Source organism: Saimiri boliviensis, chromosome 7, assembly GCF_048565385.1.
Source record: "Saimiri boliviensis isolate mSaiBol1 chromosome 7, mSaiBol1.pri, whole genome shotgun sequence".
Taxonomy (NCBI): domain Eukaryota; kingdom Metazoa; phylum Chordata; class Mammalia; order Primates; family Cebidae; genus Saimiri; species Saimiri boliviensis.
The window spans coordinates 21140800-21168325 of record NC_133455.1 but is presented as its reverse complement, the minus strand read 5'-3'; the positions used below and the strand labels follow the sequence as shown (position 1 = coordinate 21168325).

General features: G+C 39.8%; 1 protein-coding gene across 2 annotated transcripts in view; it reads right to left on the bottom strand.

The window, feature by feature from the left end:
* The window catches only part of NAA25 (N-alpha-acetyltransferase 25, NatB auxiliary subunit), an 84059-nt gene that overhangs the window by 2966 nt on the left and 53567 nt on the right, over window positions 1-27526 (bottom strand). For both annotated transcript variants that reach the window (XM_039472330.2, XM_074402213.1), the window contains 10 exons: window positions 25502-25682; window positions 24684-24783; window positions 19046-19197; window positions 18415-18540; window positions 14031-14274; window positions 13492-13615; window positions 12171-12236; window positions 9710-9807; window positions 8417-8527; window positions 4189-4335 (listed from right to left, as the gene is read on the bottom strand). In XM_039472330.2, the coding sequence (XP_039328264.2) occupies window positions 4189-4335; window positions 8417-8527; window positions 9710-9807; window positions 12171-12236; window positions 13492-13615; window positions 14031-14274; window positions 18415-18540; window positions 19046-19197; window positions 24684-24783; window positions 25502-25682 (1349 nt within the window). The remainder of the gene's footprint in view (window positions 1-4188; window positions 4336-8416; window positions 8528-9709; window positions 9808-12170; window positions 12237-13491; window positions 13616-14030; window positions 14275-18414; window positions 18541-19045; window positions 19198-24683; window positions 24784-25501; window positions 25683-27526) is intronic.

Sequence of the window (27526 nt, the reverse complement as noted above, 5' to 3'; positions counted from 1 at the left end):
TGCCTAAAAACCATCCCCCCAGATTCTAGTGCTCAGATAAAAGTTAAAGCTACCATTACCTTTGGTCTCAATATAAGCTCCATTAGAACACAGGGGGTCATTTTCAATTGCATAAAATGCAAAGAAGGCTAAAGCTCATCACAAATGGGTATTTTTCCACGGGATTCTTCATGGAAACCTTATTGTTTTAGTGTCATTACTCTTTCAAGCATCCTTTGTTGTAAGTTATATAAGGTAGAAAAACTGGGCCAGGCACAATGGCTCACACCTGTAATCAAACCACTTTAGGAGGCTGAGGCAGGTGGATCACTTGAGCCCAGGAGTTCAAGACCAGCCTGGCCAACATGGTGAAAGTTCATCTGTACTAAAAATAACAAAAATTAGCTGGGCATAGTGGCACACACTTGTAATCCCAGCTACTTGGGAGCAGAGGCCAGAGAATTGCTTGAACTTGAGAGGTGGAAGTTGTAGTGAACTGAGATTATGCCACTACACACTAGCCTGGGTGACAGAGTGAGCCTGTCTCAAAAAAGAGAAAAACTGAGATTTCTGATTACTACTTTTTAATCAATAAAAATAGAAAATTGCCGGGCGCGGTGGCTCAAGCCTGTAATCCCAGCACTTTGGGAGGCCGAGGCGGGTGGATCACGAGGTCGAGAGATCGAGACCATCCTGGTCAACATGGTGAAACCCCGTCTCTACTAAAAGTGCAAAAAATTAGCTGGGCATGGCGGCGCGTGCCTGTAATCCCAGCTACTCCGGAGGCTGAGGCAGGAGAATTGCTTGAACCCAGGAGGCGGAGGTTGCGGTGAGCCGAGATCGCGCCATTGCACTCCAGCCTGGGTAACAAGGGCGAAACTCCGTCTCAAAAAAAAAAATAAATAAATAAATAAAAAATAAAAAATAAAAAATAAAAAAAATAAAAATAGAAAATTATGGGCCAGGTGCAGTGGCTCACACCTGTAATCCCAGCACTTTGCGAGGCCAAGGCAGGTGGATCACCTGAGGTCAGGAGTTCGGGACCAGCCTGACCAACATGGAGAAACCCCGTCTCTACTAAAAATACAAAATTAGCATGTAATCCCAGCTACTCAAGAGGCTGAGGCAGGAGAATTGCTTGAAGCCGGGAGGCGGAGGTTGCGGTGAGCTGAGATACCACCATTGCACTCCAGCCTGGGGAACAAGAGCTAAACTCTGTCTCAAAAGAAAAGTTATCAATAGTTTGGACATAAAATACCTACTATTTTGTTATAAGCTGTACAAAGTGGAAATTTTGAGATTTCTGATTGTTTTCATCTGAAAAAAGTAGAAATTTATTACTAATTTGTACATCATCATAGCTACTTTTAATAACAGCCTCAACTTTACTAACTCCATCATTTCCAGTTACAGCATTAACAAGCCTGGCTCCATACTGACAAAGCCCCTGAGTTCAAAAGACCAAATATATATTCTTCAATATGAGTTATTATTTGCCGGCAAATGTTTGCTTTAGTAGAGCTCACAGAAAATAAAGGGGAACGAGTAAGTTCTCACAGAGAAAAGACTGGCTGAAGACTGATTAGGTTTACATGAAGTTGAGTGCTGCAGAGCCCAGAACTGTGTAGAAGAAACAGGGAATATACTTTCTCACCCAACAATACTAGTACTTCAGATCTAATTTACCTTAGAAATATAAATGTGCGGCCGGGCGCGGTGGCTCAAGCCTGTAATCCCAGCACTTTGGGAGGCTGGAGGCGGGTGGATCATGAGGTCGAGAGATCGAGACCATCCTGGTCAACATGGTGAAACCCCGTCTCTACTAAAAATACAAAAAAAACTAGCTGGGCGTGGTGGCGCGTGCCTGTAATCCCAGCTACTTAGGAGGCTGAGGCAGGAGAACTGCCTGAGCCCAGGAGGCGGAGGTTGTGGTGAGCCCAGACCGCGCCATTGCACTCCAGCCTGGGTAACAAGAGCGAAACTCCATCTCAAAAAAAAAAAAAGATATATAAATGTGCATAGAAACGTGCACAAATACACTTCATTCAGTACCATATGTAAAAGCAAATATAAAGAAACAACCTAAAATGTCCAATGCTAAAATGTCTAATGGCAGTGGTGCATTTATATTCTGAATACTCTGCAGCTGTTTATTGAACAAGATTGATCCATAGGCATTAGCTTGAACAGATCTCTTGAAAATAAAATTGAATTTAAAATACTTTTTTTTTTTTTTAAGTAGAGGCAGGGTCTCACTAAGCTGCCCAGGCTCATCTTGAACTCCTGAGCTCAAATAATCCCCCAGCCTTGGCCTCCCAAAGTGCTGGGATTATAGGCGTGAGCCACTACACCTGGCCAAATTTACCTTTTTTGAAGTACAAAATAATACAATACTGAATATATTCTCTATGAATATAAATATACACAAAAAGGTCCTAACACACAACCAGTTTCACTAGGATACCCCATAGGAAGTAAGAAAGGAAATCAAGACTAGAGGTCATAGTCTAGAGGCCTTATTCACAATGTTTCAAGTTTAGAAAGAAAAGGAGGAAAGAAAGCAGAGGAGCCTAATGAATTGAATAGATTTTTACCTTTAAAAGACAAGTAGCCAGCACCTTATGCATCGGGTATTTGGTGGCTGGTACTGCTCAGTAACTTATATGAAACATGACTTTAACAAAAGTAGGCAATATAAGGCCCATTACTGCTTTGTTTAATCCTTTCTATAATCCTATGAAATAGGCATTATTATCATTCCCATTTACAGATAAACAGACTGAAGCTTAAGTGAGGTTAAGTAACTTTCCCAAGGTCAAAAGAGAAGAACAGAAGCTAGGGCTTGAAAAATCTAGAGAGTATGGCCAAGTTAAGGATAACCTCTAGAACTCTGAAAACAAGAACTCTTGTTCATCATTTCAGGATGCAGACAAATCTTTTAACATAAACAACTACTAGATAGCCACAGCAGGGCTACTGTGCCTATCACCGTCATAATCTAACAGTCCTTCACGTACACCATAAGCTCTAGCCCTACCATCTGTGTTGAACTACCCCACACAATTGACTTTCTTGCCCCGTGCTTTTATCTGTACCTCCTTCTGCTTGGGATCCTTTTCCTACATTTCTTCCTACCTCAGGAAACCCAATTAATCTTCCTCAAATGTCCCCACTCTTGATTAAAGAAAGCAGACATGTTCATATTGAACAAAGTGACTTTTTCACTCACTCCATTCAGTATGAACACACCTGCTTTTTAAAATCAATCTTTGGTCATGTGAACTGCTCTGAGTCCTTTCCCACAGTAAGCACCTTGTTCAAAGCCTAAAGTTTTTATGCTTTACAAAAGAGGGGCTTACAATCTTTTAAGTCTGGTGTGCTACGGAAAATTCTATTCATTCTCTTCCCTATGAAGCTCTGAAGCTATGATGATGGCTGCCCTCAGATTACTGGATAAATTCCATCGTCAGCAGTTTAGCTCAGACAAACTCCTGCAGAGAAGCTTTTCTTAAGATCAGTTTCATCACTGGAGCAACAGGCTAGAAACAGATGACTCCACCACTATGCTTTTGGTCCCTACCAAAAATCCTAAACCTACTGCAGGCCAGTGAATTAACACTTACAAAAAATAATTCTTAAGGGTAAAGGCTGTATAAGGATTTTGCTAACTACTAGAATTTGAAAAAACCTAAAATAGTATCAGAAGACATTTGATGATGCTAACTTTTGATTCCATACTTGGTTTCACTTCTTTTTGGGCTGGCTTGCTCCAGCCTAATTATTACTGACATAATTACTTCTGATGTCCAGCATTTCTCCTTTCTCAGGTAATAACTGCTGGGGTGGCAAGGAAGACAGCCAACTCAGCAGCAGGTAAATTCTATTCAAGAACACTGTCCCTGGATCTCAAAATATGGCTGACTCTGTGATGCTCAAAATGCTGGTATTAGTTTTATAGTAAAAGAACAACCCCAAAAATGTATAGAAAGGAGGAGGTATGGGAAGAAATGAAGAGGGGGGAAAATCTTACCACAACAAGAAACTACTGCAAAGCACCTTCTAGTCACAAGTCTTATGAAGAGAAAACGATAAATTGAAGTTTAACTTGTCCTTGTGATAAAGATGTGAGAGAGAGAGAGAGAGAATGTGTGTGTGTGTACGCATGCACGTGTGTGTAGAAAACATTGCTGATTGTCTATAATCTCTTACCAATGATAGAGAAGTGTCTTCTAAAATAAGTTCTTCAAGTTTAAGTGCAATTAGATGTGTTTCAAGCCCTTTAATATGATCCACAACATTGGAAATTAAAGTCTGAAGTCCAGTAACATAGTCTTGGAAACTGGTAAAGACAGGTGGCTGGGAAAAAGATTAAAAAAGAATTGAAACATTATCAAACATATTACCCATATCTACATCACGTAAGCTACTGAAATATATGAGAGAATTTGAATAGTGGCATTTCAAACCAGTGGTTTCAAGTGAATGAATGGTACTAAAATGACCAGCTAGACATTTGGAGATACAAAGTAAATAACACAGTAATATTAAAATGTCAGACAGATTAAATACTTAAATAAAAAAATCCATCAACACGGTGGAAAAAAATTAGGTAACAACTTCTGTAATCCTGACACTGACAGTTGAAAAAGCCCTTCTAAACGTCACACTAAGCTAAAAACCATAAAGAGATCATCCTTGTTTTTAAAAATATTACTACATTAGGCCGGGCACGGTGGCTCACGCCTGTAATCCCAGAACTTTGGGAGGCCGAGGCGGGTGGATCACCAGGTCAAGAGATCGAGACCATCCTGGTCAACATGGTGAAACCCCTTCTCTACTAAAAATATAAAAAATTAGCTGGGCATGATGGCTCATGCCTGTAATCCCAGCTACTCAGGAGGCTGAGGCAGGAGAATTGCCTGAACCCAGGAGGCAGAGGTTGCGGTGAGCCAAGACCACACCATTGCACTCCAGCCTGGGTAACAAGAGTGAAACTCCGTCTCAAAAAAAAAAAAAAGAAAATTACTACATTGACCAAAAAAAAAAAAAAAAAAAATCACTCAAGTTAAAAGACAAATGACAAACTGAAAAAAACTGCATCATGTGTGTCAGGAGATTAGTAACACTATTATGTTAAGAACGCAACAGTTCAACACATATTAATAAGAAAAGTATTACTACCACAATAAGAAACTTGGACAAAGACAAGAATAGAAAACATATCAAAGAAATCCAGGAAACACATGATACAACTAAAACACCTGGCCAATCAACTAATAAAGCTAGCTTTTCACTCAAGTAGTATTCTTGGACAGTTCAGTATCAATAAAATTTTAAAAATCAATATTAGAAAAAGGGGATAATTTTCACCTGCCAGATGGTTAAGGATACAGACATACTCAACACTGTTGAGGGGAGTACAAATGTACATATGTGTATACATTTACTAACTGTATAAATGTATATATATACAGTTAATTTCAGATCTAAGAGCTATCCTAAAGAAACCATATGATAGGCCAGATGCGGTGGCTCAGGCCTGTAATCCCAGCACTTTGGGAGGCTGAGACGGGTGGATCACGAGGTCAGGAGTTCAAGACCAGCCTGGCCAAGATGGTGAAACCCCTTCTCTACTAAAAATACAAAAATTAGCTGAGCATGGTGGCATATTCCTATAATCTCACCTATAGGAACATGCCTATAATCAGGAGGCTGTGGCAGAGAACTGTTTAAACCCAGGAGGCAGAGGTTGCAGTGAGCCAAGATGGCACCACTGCACTACAGCATGGGCAACACAGCAAGACTCCATCTCAAAAAAAAAAAAAAAAAAAAAAAAAACTATATTATAGGCTGGGCGTGGTGGCTCACATCTGTAATCCCAGCACTCTGGGAGGCTAAGGCAGGTGGATTGCTTGAGGTCAGGAGTTCAAGACCAGCCTAGCCAACATGATGAAACCCTGTCTCTACTAAAAACACAAAAATTAGCTGGGCATGGTGGCACATGCCTGTAATCACAATTACTCAGAAGGCTTAGGGAGGAGAATAGCTTGAACCCAGGAGATGGAGGCTGTAGTGAGCCAAGATCACGCCACTGCACTCCAGCCTAGGTGAAAATGAGATTCCGTCTCAAACAAAAAACAACAAAAAAAAATTCTATTATCAATGTATCATTGTATCTGTCTATATCTCAATAGCAACATATTTATAATATACAAAAAGAACCAACAATTCAACAGAAATAAATTATAGCATATTAATATAATAGTACCATGTTACCATTAAAAGTAATTAGATATATCTATATTTACTGACATGAAAAGATGTCCAAGATACCCTGTTATATGAAAACAAAAAAGCAAGTTATAGAACCTTCTGTATAGCAGGTTTGTTTACCATGAAAATCATCACAGTAGTTATTACTGAAATTATATAAAAATTTACACAGTAGGTATATGGATGATCTTCACTTTATTCACACCTTTATGGGTTACTCTGATACTCAGAAAAACCATTCTCATTTTTAGAAACCAGAAAAACAACAAAAAACACCACAAAAGGCAATTCGGAAAAAGCTATTTGACATGTTCTAGAGTCCTAAGCTTTCATCAGAAGGAAAGCAACAAAGCCAGTCTGACCTATACTTTTAAACTTTTTCTTTTTCTTTTTCCTTTTTGTTGAGAACGAGATCTTGCTATGTTGCCCAGTCTGGTTTTGAACTCCTGGGCTCAAGCCATCATCTCTCCCTTTGCCTCCTCTTTAAGTGCTGGGATTACAAGCATGAGCCACCAGTGTCCAGCTTCAAACTTTGTACTCTTGATCAGTTAAATTATCTTTGTTTCTGATCTTGTTGTTTGTTAAATTCTCTTGACTAGAGCGAAGGAAAAGAAGCAACCTCATTCATATCTAAGAACCCTTTGTTTTTGAATGAATAGTAACACTCAGCAGAGCATCCAATTTAAAGAACTCCTGGATTTTACTGAATTGTTCAGAAAGTCAATTTACAACTGAAACATCAACTTTCTTCTTTCTTTTTTTTTTTTTTTTTTGACAGGGTTTTGCTTTGTTGTCCAGCCTTGAGTGCAGTGGTGCGATCACAGCTCATGGCAGCCTCGATTTCCCAGGCTCTAGTGATCTTCCTGCCTCAGCCTCCTAAGTAGCTGAGACTGACTACAGGCATGTGCCACCATGACCAGCTAATTTTTAAAAATTTTTTTGTTTAGACAGAATCTCATTATGCTGCCTAGGCTGGCGTCAAACTCCTGGGCTCAAGCAATCTCCCCGCCTTGGCCTCCCAAAGTGCTGGGATTATGGGCATGGTCCACAGCACCAGCCAACATTTTCAATTGATAATGATTATTATAATGCTATATAGTAAACAAAAATCCCCCACTGATAACAGCATAAATTCAAACGTTAATGAAAGAGCACATCATGAGCTGTAATAGGCACTAAATTATTTTCCTGTGAAACGGAAAAAAAATGTTACTGTTTTTCACATTCAAAAATTAAATCCATAAAGATGGGGGGAACCCTAAAACTGAATACAAATGGAAAAAACTTTATATCATATTAATAAAAGTAATCTCAGTTTTTAATTCCAGTGATTTCACAGAGTATCTTAACTGTCGATAGTCACTGGAACATATTCTAAGGACAAAAGTATCTGCAAAACATTTAAACTTTAATGAGTTTGTTATTAGAACTAGTAGTGGAACTGATGTATGATTTCCCAAAACTATTTAGTATTTATTGTGAACCAACAAATGAATAAATATGTTGAAGTGTTTGGATCAGGGTTCTCACTCTGAGAAAAGGAAGCTACAAAAAGGGAATGAGGGAAAGAGTGGAAAGAACACTGATGCTGGCTTGAAACTGAAGGTATCACTAAAAATTCTTTACGTAGGCCAGGCGTGGTGGCTCACACCTGTAATCCCAGGATTTTGGGAGGCTGAGGTGGACGGATCACCTGAGTTCAGGAGTTTGAGATCAGCCTGGCCAACATGGTGAAACCCCAGCTCTACTAAAAATACAAAAAGTAGCCAGGCATGGTGGCGGGCACCTGTAATCCCAGCTACTCAAGAGGCTGAGGGAGGAGAATCACTTGAACCCAGGAGATGGAAGTTGAAGTGAGCCAAGATTGAGCCACAGCATGCACTGGATCCAGCCTGGGCAACAGAGTGAGACCCCATCTCAAAAAACAACAACAAAAAAAATGCCACTAACAATAGCTGATGAGCTTTAAAAAAATCTGATTTATTAAGAAAGTTTACAGATTTTACTGATTTGCTTGGGCCTCATTCAAAGCCATCCTGGGCTGCAGGTTCGATAAGCTTCTCATATAGGATCCTAAGGACTCAACATGGAGGAAAACAGTGAAAAGAAAAAGTAGCATGTGGTCAGACTGTTACTTGTATATCACTTGAGTTACTGTTATTACCATGATGATGCTAGTTTCTTTTTTCTTCTTTTTCTTTTTCTGTAAATTTAGTTTGTATGGTCGCAGGACACTCTCACAGTAGCTGGAGACCCAAAGGATAATAGAGATAGTCTGAAACGAAAAATTGCAAATTCACCAATAAGGATTACACTAAAGATATCTATCAGGCAATTAGAGACAATGGATTCAACAAATTCTAACGCAGTTATTCTATGCAAATCCTTTCAATTTCTCAGGTGAATCTTCGCTGTACTTTCAACAATCACTCTACTGATCCAGGCCTTAATCAGCTCCTGCTCAGAATACTACAATGGCCTAACTCTTCATCCTTCCTACTGGCTCTCCCAGCTCTAAATCAAACCTCCACTTCACTCCAATTTTCTGTCACTTCCCTGAAGAAGTGGGGATTGATTAACATCCTTGTCACTCAGGGAAGAGTCCAAATTCCTAGGCATGGAATCCAAAGGTTCTTTACATTATGCCTCTCCCATCTCTCCAGGCAGGTTAAGATACCACCTCACCTGCAAACCTTAACTTAACGTATGTATGGAGAAATCTACCCAGTTGATCAGCACATATCCTGCATTGTATTAAATTAGCTATTTGTATGTCTTCTCCTATACTACAATGTGTGCATGTAAATATATGTACACTTATTTGTTTAATAAAAATCTCTAAGGCATTAAACGTACTCATTCATTTAATAAAAATCTCTAAGGCATTAACAATTTGCAAATCACCAGAACAGTATACACTCCCCATACAGAGTAGTAAGGGGAGAAAAGTCAACAAATATGTGACAGAAATAAAAGATAATAGATTATGAGTGTTTGCAATCCTCCTCTCTGACAATAAAAGGTGGGGGGGGTTCCTGTATCAGTCTCTGGACACTGTCATAATACGTAATATCTCAGAAATTAATAAATGACAACAAATAAAAGAAGCTGGAGGAATTAAACTACATAATAAAGTGAGTCAGAAAGGAGAATGAAAACAGCTACATCTGGGGTGAACCTGGGGAAGCTTAGAACTGAGTAAAGCAAATTTCAAGTTTTACCTAAGTATTATGAATGAAATCCTCTTAGGATTCTTGGAAGGAAATGGTTTAGAAAATGATTTAAATTAACATTTTATATGCCTCTCTCTTCACATCTCTCCAGCTTTTCAATAAACAAAAACAAAGATAGGAGGTTAAGTTGCAGGTATAAGGTGACTATTACCTGTTCACTGTTGAAAAATGAATCCTGTAGAACATTAAAAACAACGTCTTTTCAGAAGAGAGCAAAAACCTACCTCAACAAAGAAGACTAGATTTTCTAAAAGAGTAGGATGTGTTTTCAAGTTACCATCTTTAACTTCTAAGAGGTCACCTTTACATTTACTGAAGACATCTGAAAACAAAAATATATTAGTTTTATTCAGCTTTTGTTTCAATGCTATTTTAAGGTACACAAAACAAAATCAAATAAAGAATAAACAAATAAAAACTTCACCTAGAAAGCTATTTTTTTTTCCATTTTCCATAATGAACCAAACTCTAAAGGATAGACTATACATTCTAAGTTCTTTAAAAAGCCAGCTGGGCATGGCAGCTCACACCTGTAATCCCAGGACTTTGGGAGGGTGAGACAGGTAGATCACGAGGTCAGAAGTTCAAGACCAGCCTGGCCAAGATGGTGAAACCCTGTCTCTACTAAAAATACAAAACTTAGCAGGGCACAGTGGCTGGCACCTATAATCCTAGTTACTTGAGAGGCTGAGGCAGGAGAATTGCTTGAACCTGGGCAGCAGAGGTTGCAGTGAGCCAAGATCGCATCACTATACTCCAGCCTGGGTGATAGAGTGAGACTCCATCTCAAAAAATAAAATAAAATAAACATAAATAAACAAAAAGCCATGGTGACTATTGCTCTATGTCTTCAAAAGATAAAAGGTATCCTTATAAATTATATATTCTAGGGTCTCTAACACCAGCAAAGCCTTTTCAGACAGGCCAAGGGCACAATAAGACAAGGCTCTAAGGCCGGGCGCGGTGGCTCAGCCTGTAATCCCAGCACTTTGGGAGGCCAAGGGGGGTGGATCACGAGGTCGAGAGATCGAGACCATCCTGGTCAACATGGTGAAACCCCGTCTCTACTAAAAATACAAAAAAATTAACTGGGCATGGTGGCGTGTGCCTGTAATCCCAGCTACTCAGGAGGCTGAGGCAGGAGAATCGCCTGAACCCAGGAGGTGGAGGTTGCGGTGAGCCGAGATCGCGCCATTGCACTCCAGCCTGGGTAACAAGAGCGAAACTCCGTCTCAAAAAAAAAAAAAAAAAAGACAAGGCTCTAAAGTGAATGATTCAGAAGGACTTTTACCATTATGGACTGAAAGACAAAAAATGTACATTGCACAAATCCATCTTCGTAACAGATAATACATTTTATTCTCATAATCTTAATCATTAAATTTTCAGACAGTCTTCATCTGGGCAATAAATATAAGACTGAGCCACGCTCAGTGGCAAATGCCTGTAGTCCCAGCTACTCAGGAGGGTGAGGCAGAACGACTGCTTGAGCCAAGGAGTTAAGAGTTCACCCTGGGCAACATAATAAGACCTCATTTCTTAAAAAAAACAATCATTTAGGATCTTAAAAAGACTCTTACAGATATAAGATACTTACATGTAAGTCAGGCACAGTGGCTTACGCCTGTAATCCCAGCACTTTGGGAGGCCGAGGTGGGCAAGTCACAAGGTCAAGATATTAAGACCATCCTGGCCGACATGGTGAAACCCTGTCTCTACTAAAACTACAAAAATCAGCTGGGTGTGGTGGTGCAAGCCTGCAGTCCCAGCTACTTGGGAAGCCGAGGCAAGAGAATTGCTTGAACCTGGGAGGTGGAGGTTGCAGTGAGCCAAGATCGGGCCACTGCCACTGCACTCCAGCCTGGATGACAGAGTGAGACTCCGTCTCAAAAAAAAAGAAGCCGGGCGCGGTGGCTCAAGCCTGTAATCCCAGCACTTTGGGAGGCTGAGGCGGGCGGATCACGAGATCAGGAGATCGAGACCATCCTGGTCAACACGGTGAAACCCCGTCTCTACTAAAAATACAAAAAATTAGCTGGGCATGGTGGCGCGTGCCTGTAATCCCAGCTACTTGGGAGGCTGAGGCAGGAGAATTGCCTGAACCCAGGAGGCAGAGGTTGTGGTAAGCCAAGATCACGCCATTGCACTCCAGCCTGGGTAACAAGTGCGAAACTCCGTCTCAAAAAAAAAAAAAAAAATATACGTGACCTTTAACAATTCTATTCCTAGGAATTTAATCCCAAAGAAGTACTCAAATAATACCCTAACAATTTGTCCCAAGATACTCATTTTAGCATTGTTAGAAGAAATAACTCATATACGTAATATGTCACCAACTGGGGAGAACATAAACTCGGGATATTAATATAATACTATAGAATATGATGCAGTCTTGAATAAATGGGATATACATAACTGACATGGAAAGGTATCCTAATAACAAAAAAAATTAAAGTCAGAAAAGCATGTATTACACCATTTTCTATGTTTAAAAATTACTTTTTATCTATATTTTCATACACACACATATACATGTTTACGTGGCATCTAGGAGTATTTACTCCAAAGTGTTAACACTACTTACTTATCTCTGGATGACTGGGCTTGGGAAAGGGGGAAAAGAACTTCCGAGCTACTACCATACAACCAGAAACAAATACAGAAATCTACAATAGGAAAACGTACCTTTTAACTGGTCTAGTAAAGACTTAAGACTATTTTCTATTCGTTCCTGGATCTCCATTGTATCCTCTAAAATTGAAAAATAAAACATGAAAAACTTTCAATTCCATTTTTAGTAAGATAAAGAAGCAAGATAAATACCTGCAAGAAATTCATTGGCAGGGACACTTTCTTTTCTCTAACAACACCTATGCACCTAAATTTCATTATTTTGAGACAAAAAGAAAAAGATGATGAAAGGAAAATGAAAAAGAAAAGGAAAGGCATTAATTAACTTTCTGCCAAAGGTATTACCTAAAATCCTTTAAGAGGGCTTGAAATCTATGTGCTTCCAACACTCAAACTGTTAAGATCTACTAACATTACTTTTTTTTTTTTTTTTTTTTTTTAAAGGAAAAGGTCTGTGGAGTATGTGTACTTTTCACTGGGTTGAGAGCTTACAAAAAAATCTCTTCTCTACAAAGTTTAGTACCTTTTTTTTTGAGACAAAGTCTCACTCTGTCACCCAAGCTGGAGTGCTATCTTGGCTCACTGCAACCTCCACCTCCCAGGTTCAAGCAATTCTCCCACCTTAGCCCCCCGAGTAGCTGGAACTACAGGTGCCTGCCACCACGCCCAGCTAATTTTTGTATTTTTAGTAAACACAGGGTTTCACCATGTTAGCCAGGCTGGTCTCAAACTCCTGATCCCAGGTGATCTGCCCACCTCGACCTCCCAAAGTGCGGGGATTAAGGTGTAAATCACTGTGCCTGGCCTAGTGCTTCATTTTTAAAATCCAACAGCCTTATAACAAATAAAGAATTTCTTCAACTTTCAAACCTAAAAAGTGATTTTAAATATGGAATGGACTTAAGCTTCTAAAACATTACTTTGTAACCTATGAGTGTACCCTCTTGTATACTAAACCAGAAATTTCCAGAACAGCTTCCATGCACTCTAAAATTTTCCAAATGTGGACGGGTACAGTGGCTCACACCTCTAATCCCAACACTTTGGGTAGACCATGAGGTTAGGAGTTAAAGATCAGCCTGGCCAAGATAGTGAAACCCAATCTCTACTAAAAATATGGAAAATTAGCCGGGCGTGGTGATGGGCACCTATAATCCCAGCTACTGAGGAGGCTGAAGCACAGATCGGCTTGGACCCAGGAAGTGGAGGTTGCAATGAGCTGAGATGGCACCACTGCACTCCAGCCTGGGCAACAGAGCAAGACTCCATCTCAATTAAAAAAAAAAAAATTTCCAAATGTGAGGTTACAGACATTTTATTACATGTACTATGTTTTCTATTACAAAGACTCTGTAAACACACAGTGTACACTTACCTAAACCACTGGTATCCAGCTCATAAATGTCATTGGCAAGATAAAAAGAGCTTATCTGGCACTGAGAACAGCCAGAATTAAAGAATCCACCCATTCTGGTAGGCACAGGACCCAGGAAAGGATACTGGAAAAAAGGGGAAAAAATAATGCCCTTTTAAATCCATTTAATTCATAAAAAATAAGAAAAACAGGTAACTAGTGGATAAAAACCTGTCTCAGTGATTCAGCTAAAGCCACTAATCAGCAAACTAATAACTGAATCATTATGGTAAAAACAGAAAATCTGTATTAATTTGTTGCTAGCTATTAAAAACTTAAAATCACACAAAAAAACTTATTTTGCTTTCTCCCTCACTATCAAGGATGGATACTCAGGAAGCCTCTACAATTCCCTCTGAGTCTAAAATATTCTTCTTTCTCCTACAGAAGCTATAAACTGGCACAAAACACAATTCCTTACTACTCAACCACACCAAACTCCTACTTATAAAACAGTCATAAATATTGCAACTGTGATGGCAAATACATATTGATGGTACCTGAATATCCTTCTCAATAAATCGCTTTCCTGTCTCCAGGGCTGCCTCCAGCTGCTGAAGGAGCAAACGAAGAATATCAATCCGGGAGGATACCCCATTCTCGGCAGTCTTCTCCGAGTTCTTTGGCTCCAGAGGGTGGTTGAGACTTGTAAGTCCACTGATCAGCCTCAATGTTAAAGATCGGATTCTTAACCACAAGGTCTCCTCTTCTAAGGAAAGTTTCTTATGTTCTTCAGAAACATCCCTTAAACAGAAACATCTCCAAATTATCTAAGTTATTCAATCTGTTGCTTTCAAATCTTTTAAAGTTAACTTTCATCAGTTAAGGTATCTTTGAATGGTTCCAGATTTCATTTACTAGCTGAAAGACCTAAGACAAGCCAAAATCTTCTCAAATCTCATTTCACTATCAACAAGATGGGAATAACAACCTATTTAACAGGTCATTTTCCCTGTAAGTTAGACTTTGTTCTCTGATTATAAAAATAATACTTGAGGACAGTTGTGGTGCCTCACACCTGTAATCCCAGCATTTTGGGAAGCTGAGGTGAGGGACTGCTTGAGGCCAGGAACTGGAGACCAGACTAGTAAACATACCAAGACCCAGTCTCTAGAAAAAAATACAAAAAATTAGCTGGACATGGTAGCACACACCTGTAGTCCTAGCAAATAGGGAGGCTGAGATTGGAGGACTGCTTGAGCCCAGGAGTTCAAGGCCTCAGTGAGATATGATCATGCCACTATACTCCAACCTGGGTAAGATCCTGTCTCTAATAATAATAATAATAAATGATATAAAAATTTCAAATGATAGAAAAAAAGTAAAAAGTAGAAAGAAAAGGTGTCCTGATAAACCAATACCCACAGCATTATCAAGTTTGGTATAGATCTTTTTAGACTTTTGTAATGCAGATGTATAAAAATCTAACTAAAAATAGGGGCTGGGTGCAGTAGCTCACGCCTGTAATCCCAGCACTTTGGGAGGCCCAGGTGGGCAGATCAACTGAGGTCAGGAGTTTAAGACCAGCCTGACCAACATGGCAAAACCCCGTCTCTACTAAAAATACAAAAACCAGCCAGGCGTGGTGGCAGGCACCTGCAATCCCAGCTACTCAGGAGGCTGAGGGAGGAGAACTGCTTGAACCCAGGAGGTGGAGGTTGCAGTGAGCCGAGATCACACCACTGCACTCCAGCCTGGGCAACAGAGAAAGACTCCATCTCAAAAAAAGTAACTAAAAATATTATGTATACAACTTAATAATTTTTATTTTTTTTTTGAGACAGAGTTTCGCTCTTGTTACCCAGGCTGGAGTGCAATGGTGCGATCTCGGCTCACCACAACCTCCGCCTCCTGGGCTCAGGCAATTCTCCTGCCTCAGCCTCCTGAGTAGCTGGGATTACAGGAATGCGCCACCACGTCCAGCTAGTTTTTTGTATTTTTAGTAGAGACGGGGTTTCACCATGTTGACCAGGATGGTCTCGATCTCTTGACCTCGTGATCCACCCGCCTCGGCCTCCCAAAGTGCTGGGATTACAGGCTTGAGCCACAGCACCCAGCCTACAACTTAATAATTTTAAACAAATTGGTTACAGTATGCAACAGAGGCTCTAGCCCCACCAAAAAAAGTAACTAAAAATATTTATACAACTTAGTAATTTTAAACAAATTGGTTACAGTATTTATATTATTTTGCAAACTTCATCTTTTTACGACAGTGTGTGCAGAAAAGAGTTAACACAGCCGGCCTGCAGCTATTATGGTTAGAAGGGCCTGCTTACAAGGTTGGCCCTTGGCTGATGTCTGGGAACTTTGCACTCCAGCTGTTCCCTAAATGCTAAGAGTGGTTCACTGTGCCTAGACTGTTTATACAAACCATGTTATTTATCGTGAATGCCTGCTTTTTTTCCACTCACGATGGACAGAGTGCACCTACATAACTAACAATGAAACCTTAAGCACCAAGTCTCTATTGGGCTTCCCTGGGCAGAAACATTCCACCTTATGTTACTGCATTTTTTCCTGCTAGAGAAAGGAGCATGCTCAGTGTTTCCCCTCAGAGGAGGGAGAAAGCACTGGAAGTCTGAGTTCTCCAGACTCTGCCTGTGCCTTTTTCCCTTCTGGATTCTGTCATGTGTCCTTTCACTGTAACATGCCTTAGCTGTTGAGTGCAACTACATGCTCAGCTCTGTGAGTCTTTCTGGGACTCAAAAATCCTAATCACTGAATGAGGCTGTGGCAACCCATAAATCACAGAATCTTCAAAACTACCTCATATATACATCTTAGCATTTTTCTGCATTTAATTCCTTAGGTTCTACCTTCCTGGAAACAGATCTGCTGAATAACGTGGCATTTTAAATCTTGATACATATTACTAAAATACCCCACAGGAAGGTTGTATAAAATTTATTCCTGTGTAAATGCATAGTAGGTATTTTCCACACAGCCTTGCTTAACCACAAGTATTCATCTTTTTTGCTAGAAACAAAATCTTTATTGCTATACAATTTGTTTCTTTGAAGTTCTTGTTAAGCCCTTTGCTCAGTTTCTATTTTCTTACTGATTTATTAAGAGTTCTCTCTGCCGGGCGCGGTGGTCAAGCCTGTAATCCCAGCACTTTGGGAGGCCGAGGCGGGTGGATCACGAGGTCAAGAGCGAGACCATCCTGGTCAACATGGTGAAACCCCGTCTCTACTAAAAATACAAAACATTAGCTGGGCATGGTGGCGCGTGCCTGTAATCCCAGCTACTCAGGAGGCTGAGGCAGGAGAATTGCCTGAACCGAGGAGGCGGAGGTTGCGGTGAGCCGAGACCACGCCATTGCACTCCAGCCTGGGTAACAAGAGCGAAACTCCGTCTCAAAAAAAAAAAAAGAGTTCTCTCTATATATGAAGGATATTTATATAAAGAAATTTACTATGAATCTTTAGAACCTAACAAATTTATCATTTCTATTTAAAGAAGTTATATCCTTTATGGTTCCAGATTTGATACAATGCTAAGAAAGGCTTTCCTCACCTATTTAAACCTATTTTCTATTATTTTCTTCTAGCATTTCTAAGGAATCTGCAATTTAGTCTTTAATCTGTCTGAAATCCTCAAATATACTGTGAAGTACATCTAACTTTTAGATTAACCAGCAGTCCCAGCATAGGGGTGAGTTATATTTGCTTCATTTGGCTTGCCTATATTTTCTGATTCCTACAACAAACACATTATGTTATTTCGTATTTGCATAAAGTAGAGGTTTTTAAAAAAAATTTTGGAGTCATCCTAATTCTTTTTTTTTTTTTTTTTTTTTTTTGAGACAGAGTTTTACTCTTGTTGCCCAGGCTGGAGTGCAATGGCGTGATCCCAGCTCACGGGACCACAGCAACCTCCGCCTCCTGGGTTCAAGAGATTCTCCTGTCTTAGCCTCCTGAGTAGCTGGGATTACAGGCATCTGCCATCATGCCCAGCTAATTTTCTATTTTTTTTTTTTACTAGAGATGGGGTTTCTCCATGTTGGCCAGGCTGGTCTCAAACTCCCAACCTGAGGTGATTCTGCCTGCCTCCCAAAATGCTGGGATTACAGACGTGAGCCACTGCACCCAGCCTTTTTTTTTTTTTTTTTGAGACAGAGTCTCACTCTGTCGCCAAGCACCAGGCTGGAATGCAGTGGATGCAGTGGCATGATCTCGGCTCACTGCAACCTCCGCCTCCCAGGTTCAAGCAATTCTCCTGCCTCAGCCTCCCGAGTAGCTGGGACTACAGGTGCATGCCACCACACCCAGCTAATTTTGTATTTTTAATAGAGGTGGGGTTTCACCATATTGGCTAGGATCGTCTCAATCTCTTGACCTCGTGATCCACCTGCCTTGGCCTCCCAAAGTGCTAGAATTACAGGCGTGAGCCACGGCACCCAGCCCTTTTTTTTTTTTTTTTTTTTTTTTTTTTTTTTTTTTTGAGATGAAGTTTTGCTCTTGTTGCCCAGGCTGAAGTGCAATGGTGGTGCAGTCTTGGCTCACTGCGACCTCTGCCTCCCAGATTCAAGCAGTTCTCCTGCCTCAGCCTCCTGAGTAGCTGGGGTTACAGGCACATGCTGCCACGCCCAGCTAATTTTTATATTTTTAGTAAAGACAGGGTTTCACCATGTTGGCCAGGATGGTCTCAAACTCTGGGCCTCAAGTGATCTGCCCACCTTGGCCTCCCAAAGTGCTGGGATTATAGGTATGAGCCTCCATGCCAGTCCCATCCTAATTCTTTAAAAATAAATGGCTTTACCCAGGAGTTTGAGGCTGCAGTGAGCTATGATCTTGGTCTCTTTAAAAGACCTTGTCTCCCCGCCACAAAAAAAAAAAAAAAAAAAAATTAAAAATTGCTTGGTGTTTAAATTCTAATTACCTGTCTTTTGGATCCCAGCTGAAAAAAACATTTAAGTCTCTGTTGTCTCGCAAATCTTCCCATGGAATGTCATCTTCTTCTGGCCTAAGGTTCATTGACTTTATACTTTCTGCTAAGCTGGTTGATCTGTGATAAAGAAAAATGCATGCATTATTTTAATAGTTAAATAACCAGAAAATATTAACTAGGACTTCCTGTTTTACTAGACAGGAAGGGAAAGAGGAAGGAAGGATTTACTATTAAGGGCTCATATAATGTGAAATAGAACCAAGCACAGATCAAGCTGGCTTGTTACATGGCAAGAAAAAGGTTCTAGAAGCCCATACAAAACAAAGGGGATCAGAATTCCTGAAATCCTTTGATTTGTAGGGAGGAAGGAACCTTTGTAAGTACAATATGGACCAGGGGTTGATGACCATGACCTAACTGGCTTCTGTAATGGTCCTAAGATGTTGCTGGCAGTACTCTATCATTCCCCATGCCATATATCAGGCTGTTTCCCCACTTTCTCTTTCCCTTTTTTCCCCCCTATTTTACCTTAAGGCTGCTAATAACACCCATGAGCCCATTAACGGCGCTTAGCAACTGATCTAATCCCTTAGTTCCTTTATAGCTCTTATGCAATACTTACATATTTGCTTCAAGTAGAAGGTCTAACAGCATCCGTTCAGTACGGACTTGTGCAAAATGAAGAGAATTATTCAGCCTGTTCCTAAAAGCGATAAACTCTGGGATCTTCTCAAATGCACCATATTTGTAAGCTTGAATAATATATTCTGAGGTCTGAGAAGGAAAAACACACCTTGGTATAAATAGTTCACAAGTCAGGCAATGTAAGTAAACCTTGCCAGCCAAAATAAAACGCTCAAACTAAAATTAAGTTTTAAATCTAATCTTTTTTTTTTTTTTTTTTTGAGACAGAGTTTCGCTCTTGTTACCCAGGCTGGAGTGCAATGGCACGATCTCGGCTCACCTCAACCTCCACCTCCTGGGTTCAGGCAATTCTCCTGCCTCAGCCTCCTGAGTAGCTGGGATTACAGGCACGCGCCACCATGCCCAGCTGATTTTTTGTATTTTTAGTAGAGACGGGGTTTCACCATGTCGACCAGGATGGTCTCGAACTCTCAACCTCGTGATCCACCCGCCTCGGCCTCCCAAAGTGCTGGGATTACAGGCTTGAGCCACCGCGCCCGGCTTAAATCTAATCTTTAAAGGTCTTGGTCACCAGGTAGAATATTAGCTTTTTTAAATGTTATTTTTCTTCCTTCTTATATTTTAGACAAATATCTCCTTTACTAATAATATTACTAATTGTAATAACCAGCCTCTGCCGCCAGCACATAAGCCTTCCCTTGGCAGTCATGTCTTTCAAGTCAATAGGAACTGAGGTTTTGTTTTGCCACATCAGTCAAAAATTTGGTTAGTGCCATTCTGGAAGGGATATTACTCCATGTTTTTCTGCATCTAAGATAAGCTGTGTTTCAAACAAAGGTTCCAAAAGCACCAGAATAATAGAACAACCTGCCCCCCACCCCGAATAAAAACCACTCTCCTTCAGAAAAAGACAGCCTGCTCCTTGGTTTTGTTTATTTTTGAATACTGTATCAGAAACATAGGGCATATGAGTATTACATCAGGACAGAAGACACCAAACAAAAGACCTATAAAAATTCACATTATAATCTATTCTGAGGACAAAGACTTCAAGAACCAAGTTTCTTGTCCATCTGCATAGACTTCTGCTGGAAATTTCCTTAAACAAGTACGTGAAGGGAACACTCACCACATGTTGCTTTAATTGTAGCTTAATACATAGACAGAGATCAAACATTACAGAACAGAGGCAAGATAAAGAATTCTAAACAGAAATTCTGGCACAATAGAGTCTCAGAGAAGAACAGTTCATGGGTGTGGGTCTATGCCATCAGGATCAGAAGACAGAAGATCACCCCTTTGGGCCAAAGAAAGTATTATGCTCAAAGCTGATGTCTGCCCCCAAAAAAGATCCTTTCTAGAAAAGCCAGTCTTTTTTACATAGCCTCAGTTAATCAGCTCTGCCCCCATCTCCATTAGGTCTGAATAATTTGCCCAGTAGGAAAATAGGCCAATAGTCAACAACATACCCTCTGATATACAGCCTTGCAGGGTTCATTTCAGGCCGCGGGATTGCGCCACGGGCGCTAATTCAACTGCATTCGATGCGGCTTTTAAACCCCCATGGGACACCTCGGCGAGCTGTTTGCCTGCAGTATCTGGAGAAATTAGAGACGGACGGACACAAGAAAATTAAAAAGATTACTTGTGATCCTGCAGGTTTCAAGAAGGACTACCTGAAAAAGCTCAACTATACCTTCTAGCTTGATTAAAGGACAGTGATACACCCTATCGAGAGGAGGCCAGGATACTCTAAACACATATACCTATCCTATGGCCCCTTGGCTTAGAAAACATAGCAAGGTTTACTATATGCCCTTGTAACAGGAACTTACAGCTGCGGGGAGGGGGAAAAAAACAACAAAAAAACCCCAGCTGGTTAGGAACACATGATTCAGCAATTAATCAAAAAGAAAATATGACTTCAGTAACTCCCATCAAGGTTATAATTACAGTTCCAAAGTATGCTATGATTAAAGGAGGGAACCCAGCCTTACCAAGTGTAGGGGCAGTTTTACTTTCTAAGTGGTCTGTGGAACACCATTTTATTTATTTATTTATTTATTATTTTAAAAAAAGGGGGGACAATCGATTTTCAAAGAGAAAAATAAGGGGCAACAAAAAGTATAGTTTTTAAGAAACTAAGAAGGTAGCTATAGTTCTCTGGCTTATCTTTTTTAGATAGTCCTTCTATAACACTGCAGTAAAGTACCACTGCAGAGCTAGACAAGTGTCTGGGATGCAACCAGTAGGACCAAGGCTGTGGAAATATTGCTATGTAAAGAAACAATCCCCTATTGGAACTGCAGGCAAAACTGGAAGCCACAGGCACTTTCAAGACTTTTGAATGTCAAAGTATGTTGTCCGTACCTATTTCTACTCATTTATGCACCAATGAGGCTATTTAGATCCCGAATGGATTCCTGAAATGAACCCTGGTCACTGTAAAAATTAGTAAAATATATGGACATAAAACCCCTGAATAATTGATCTTTGTGAAAACCTAAAATAGACTTTTTTTTTTTTTTTTTTTTGAGACAGAGTCTCACCCTGTAACCCAAGCTGGAGTGCAGTGGTGCAATCTCAGCTCACTACAACCTCCACCTCCCAGATTCAAGCAACTCGCCTGCCTCAGCCTCCCAAGTAGCTGGGATTAAAGGCGCTTGCCACCACATCCAGCTAATTTTTGTGAAAAACAGAGATATTAAAGGGAAATTTTAAAGAAGTAAAAACACATAAGTGACTTTTAGAGATATGAAAATCTAGTGCTTATTCTCATATTTTAAAAAATCTATACCAAAGTAAGATGACAACAGAAAATAACCTTGCTAGGAAGAAAATCCCTGTGCAGACCTCGCAAATACAACTTTCAATCCCATAGCACAAAACGTTACTAAGCAGAACACTAGATTTTCCATTTAAGTAAAAGTGTTCTTTTGAAGAGCTAGGTGGGAATTGAAATGCATCAGTCACCCAAGGAAAAAGCATCAGGGGATCCCAAAAACTATCAAGAATAAAAGATGCAGAGTATAGAGCTCTGGCTTTGAAGAGAAATTTCTAATACTCTGAGCAGAAAGTTGAACACACACAGTAAGACACTACAGTCATAATCTTTCTTAGCCTTAGATTTCTTTAGGAAACAATTCACTTCATAGTCTCAACATTAAGGTCAAGGCACATGTTCCTTGCTGTACTGTAGTTTTATTTTTTTGGGGTGGGGGGGGCGGTTACAGAGTCTCTCTCATCACCTAGGTTGGAGTATAATGGTGCAATCTCAGCTCACTGCAACCTCTACCTCCCAGGACAAGCAATTCTCCTGCCTCAGCCTCCTGAGTAGCTGGGATTACAGGCACCTGCCACCATGCCCGGCTAATTTTTATATTTTTAGTAGACTGGGTTTCACCATGTTGGCCAGATTGGTCTCGAACTCCTGACCAGATTGGTCTCGAACTCCTGATCAACTCACCTTAGCCTCCCAAAGTGCCTGGATTACAGGTGTGAGCCACTGTGCCCAGCCTGTACTGTATTTTTCTTTTGCCTCTAGGACTCCTCAAGATTATGTCCTGCCAGAAGATTAAATAAGCTCCATCTTCTTGGTAGTAATCAAAATATATTTCAAGTATCCTAGTCTCTGATCAATAAAATGCTATAATTTTTATCAGGTTCAATATCATATACATTCAGATCAATTAGTCACTTTTGCCATACACAACCATCAGTAAAACATCAAAGGCACACACACACACACACACACACACACACACACACACACACAGAGGGAAAAAAACCCACTGAGGATGATGAATCCCCTCAAATTGCTCCTAGGTGTCTCCTTTGCCTATATTACAATACTCTTGTAATTTTAGAGTTTTTTTCTTTCAAAACAACTATTCGGACACAATATTTGTGGAAAGAAAAAAAGTAAAGCCTAATTCTGATGTATGTAAAATAATGTGTCTTTACTGACCACATCTTAAAGAGTACTATAGTTGTTCTAGAATGCTAGATGATTAAAAGCTACAGGAAAACCAGCCACCAGGCTGGAATTAATCCCTTATTTACTCCCACTACCTCAAAGCTATTTGAAAAACAAATCTTTGAAAAGGAATCTTCAGTTAATCAAATGTTTCTTTAATCTCTCTTATAAATACAGAAATAAGAGCATAAATACTGAGATTTGAGGAAATCAATTCTTCCGATTTTTTTGTTGTTGTTTTTAGTGACACTTCTTAAAAACAGGAGGTCAAGCACAGATACTTGAACACACAATGAAAATTCATAGGTTTATAGCTCATGCATGCTAGGAGATTTTAGAAACCCAACATCCTAGAGACGACCTTCTGACCTCTAAGCCAGGCCAGCACCTTCTGAGCAAAATGATCAGATGCTGATACTCATTCTCCTCTCACCCTGATCAGAAGCTGTGCCACAAAATGAAGTCTGAAGGGAGATACCAATCACTGGGGGAGCACAGGAGCCACTCTGGGGAGGGATACAGGACTAAGAACCAACTAATGGTACACAGCTCATGATCTAAGCACAAGAGGCTGCTTTCCACCTACTCAGAGCTGTCCTTTGCTACTCCAGCCCTCTAGGCCACTCCCTGAAACTTGTCAGAACATAATTATCATAAACGGAAAACAACAAACCTATATTCCATGTCCAGAAATGCTTCTGCCCTGCCTTCCATTTAATACATCCTTAAAGAATTAGATAAAAGATTAGTCATCCTGTTATAGTAACAAAAAGGTTTTAAAAAAAATCCTCATGAGTGTTTGCCAAGAAGAACCCCAGAAACTAGCTTCCTTGCCAGTTCCTTAATTGCTCATAGACCATGAAAATGGAAAGCTATGGGCAGATAGCTGGCACGGCCAATTTCAGGCGATAAGGCTTAGAAGTCTGTGAAAACCAAGTAGGCAGTGATCACCCTGAAGACATTCCTTTTCTCCATATTCACTGTTGGGCAGTTTTTCACAATTGGTCGACTGAGTACAGACCGTATAGTTTTCCTACAAAAACTTCTGCTTAACCAACAAGTAGAGCTCAAGTCTGCTTTGCAGTGAAAAATATGGTGCAAATCCCATCCTTTCATTATGGCACAGAGAAGCTCTATTTTATTTGTTACTTCCTTTAAAAACATATTATTCATCTAAGTTTCTTGGAATGTCTTTTAATTTTCTAAGAAAATATAAGTACATTCGCTGTTGGCAAAGAGCACAATGGATATAAATTTCAGAATTAAATAAAAGTAACAGCAGCTGCTATTGTAAAATGTTATATGGTATCCCAGGCTATGAACGCTTATAGGCTGTTTCTTAAACACTTGGAAAAGTCTGTTAGAGATCAAAAGATAAGTCTAAATGGAATAACACTTCCTAGTCAGTTAAGTACCGGTTTTAAATGCAACTTTCCAAGGATTCTATTAAACACACTCATTCTAACAAACACAAATAACTCTCTACCTCTTCCTACCAGCCTTGGACAGTAAGCTGTGGTCTAAGGGCACTCGTTAGTTCAGTATGTGCTAACGTGTACTTGTGACATGAGGTGACACACTCCTCATTCGTGTGCAGTCAGCAAGCAACATCACAGTTGAAAAATGGTTTTTCACTTACATCTTTCTGGTTGGAGTGAAAAAACCTGAGTGCGAAGTTACAGGATTGGGACGCAGCAGCATACTGACCTAGGGATTCAGCATATCGGGTCAAAAGATAACTAGATAAAAAGGAAAGAAAAAAACAAAAGACATGTTATACTTACCTACCTACCTCAGTATCAAATATTACACTTCAAATTACTTGGCAAAAAAACAGCAAGGCATAAGGAAAAACTAAAACATACTGCCACAGAAATTATCTAATTCACAAGATAAAATTTTTTTTAAAAAGCACAAAAAGTTAACTCAGTTTTGTGGGAGACCTAAAGTTCTATACCCTGCTTTCTTACACTCTGATGATTAATGGCACATAAAAGTTCTAAAACAACATAATGCTATCTTCCTCAAACAGCACCATAGAGAACAGAGAAAATGCCATTAAGTAATAATAGCATAATAATAAACAGTAGTCTAAATACAAATCCAAAATACAAATTCAGGCTCTGTTGGAGTCAATAAATAAAGTACATGTGTCAACTTGAACTACAAAGCAGAAATGAACACTTCAGAATCATGTTTGCTAAGAATAAGGGTTCAAAATACATAGCTATTTGCTATCTCTGGGGAAAACTCACATTTCTAAATCGTGTACATTTTCAAATTACCACAAAATGCTAGGAGATATTAAAATCTTTCTGCTTTGCAACAGATCATAACAGGTTATTATTTAATCGAAAAGGCTTAATGTCAGGATCAACTTTAAAACCTAAGTTAGAGTCCTGGATACCCCACACTGGTGTAGCCAGCTGCTCATTATTCAGAGTATATACTACCAACCCAATGGTATCATGCTGGATATGCTTAGCATCAAGGCTGGAGTAAAGATCCACCACTGGTTCAAATGCACCCAGCATACAGTAGATTCGTACAAGCAGCAATTTGAACTGAGCATTGGAAGGGCTATGGGTTAATCCCTCTTCCAGCAAAGTCAGGGCCTGCCACACAGCGGTCTCATCACCTAGAACCAAAATACAGCATTATCCACTGAACCTGACAGCACATGAAGGCTTCCCAAAAATAATAAACAAAACCTTAGTGATATCATCACCCCCCCATAAATGAAGTTAAATGACAGAGAACAAATTTTAGATATATATCTATAATCAAAATAAAGAATTTCCCCTAAACAGAGAGTCCTTCAATAATTAAAGTCTATTCTTAAACATGTCCACTGCAAAAATGATACGTATTTAAGGTGCCTAGGATTCTGGGAAGAGATAGACTTTGAAGGGAAACTGGAGTTCATCACTTTGTCCCTGCAGGATTTCCTCTATAAGACCCCAGACAGATATTCTCTGTAGACATCATTTTTTTTCCACATGAAATTTTACTAACAGAATGGCAAATAGGATGTTTGAAAATATTTACTCATTAATAATCAAACTAAAATGCCTTAGTTTGATTTTTTTTTTTTTGGTCCATGAAAGTTCAAAAGGTACATGCATCTGTAGTCTTCAAGATTAAATAACTTATTCTTTGGGATCCATCTAAAGAAAATACTATGAAATACAGATAAAATTTTATATACAAAAATAGTTGTCATACTATCTAATGATGTAACGATGGGAGAATGATTAGGTAAATTATAACTTCCACACCTGGAAACGTCATATAAACACTTGACATTAATAAAGAGTTTTTAATTACAAAGAAAAATGTTTGTGCAAGAATGTTCAGTAAACACACATACAAAGAGAACATTCGAGTTAGTACAAAGAGTTGACTTCAACTATTAAAATATGCTCAAAGAGAAAGAAAACAAATAAATATGTTAGCTGGGCATGGTGGCTCATGCCTACAATCCCAGCACTTTGGGAAGCTAAGGTGGGAGGATCACTTGAGCCCAGAAGTTCAAGACCAGCCTGAACAACGTAGCTAGACCGTCTCTATTAAAAACATTTTTGGAAAAATTAGCCAGATGTGGTGGTGCACACTGCCTATGGTGGCAGCTACTCAGGAGGCTGAGGTTGGGAGGCTTGCCTGAGCCTAGGAGGTCGAGGCTGCAGTGAGCTGTGATCCCGCCACTGCACTCCAACCTGGGCAGCAGAGTACAATCCTGTCTCAAGAACAGAAAAAAGAAAGAAAGAAAGAAAGAAAGAAAGAAAGAAAGAAAGAAAGAAAGAAAGAAAGAAAGAAAGAAATGCAGAAGTGATAGAGTACTTCTGAGGTCCAGAAAAGTGAGATTTTAAGTAAACTGCTTTCCACAATTTGTACAAGCTGCTTTTACAGTCAGTAACAATAGCTAAAATCAAAGTGCCATGCAGTAAGATTTTAAGGTAGGACAAGGCAGATGACTTGAGCCCAGGAGTTTGAGACCAGTGGGAAACATGGCAAAACCCTGTCTGTAAAAAACACAAAAACTGGCCAGGGGCCGTGGCTCACGCCTGTAATCCCAGAGCTCTGGGAGGCCAGGGTGAGTGGATCACCTAAGGTCAGGAGTTTGAGACCAAAATGGCCAACATAAAACTTCTCTACTAAAAATACACAAATTAGCCAGGCATGGTGGCGGGTGCCTATAATTCCAGCTACTCAGGAGGCTGAGGCAGGAGAATCGCTTGAACCAGGAGGTGGAGGTTGCAGTGAGCTGAGATCGCACTACTGCACTCCAGCCTGAGCAACAGAGTAAGACTCATCTCAAAATAAAAATAAAATTTTAAAATAAATAAAAAGTAAATTTAAAAAATTTAAAACTAAGTAAATAAATAAATAATACAAAAGCTAGCTGGGCATGGTGTCATATACCTATATTCCCAGCTACCCCGGAGACTGAAGTGGGAGGATCCCTTGAGCCCAGGAGGTTGA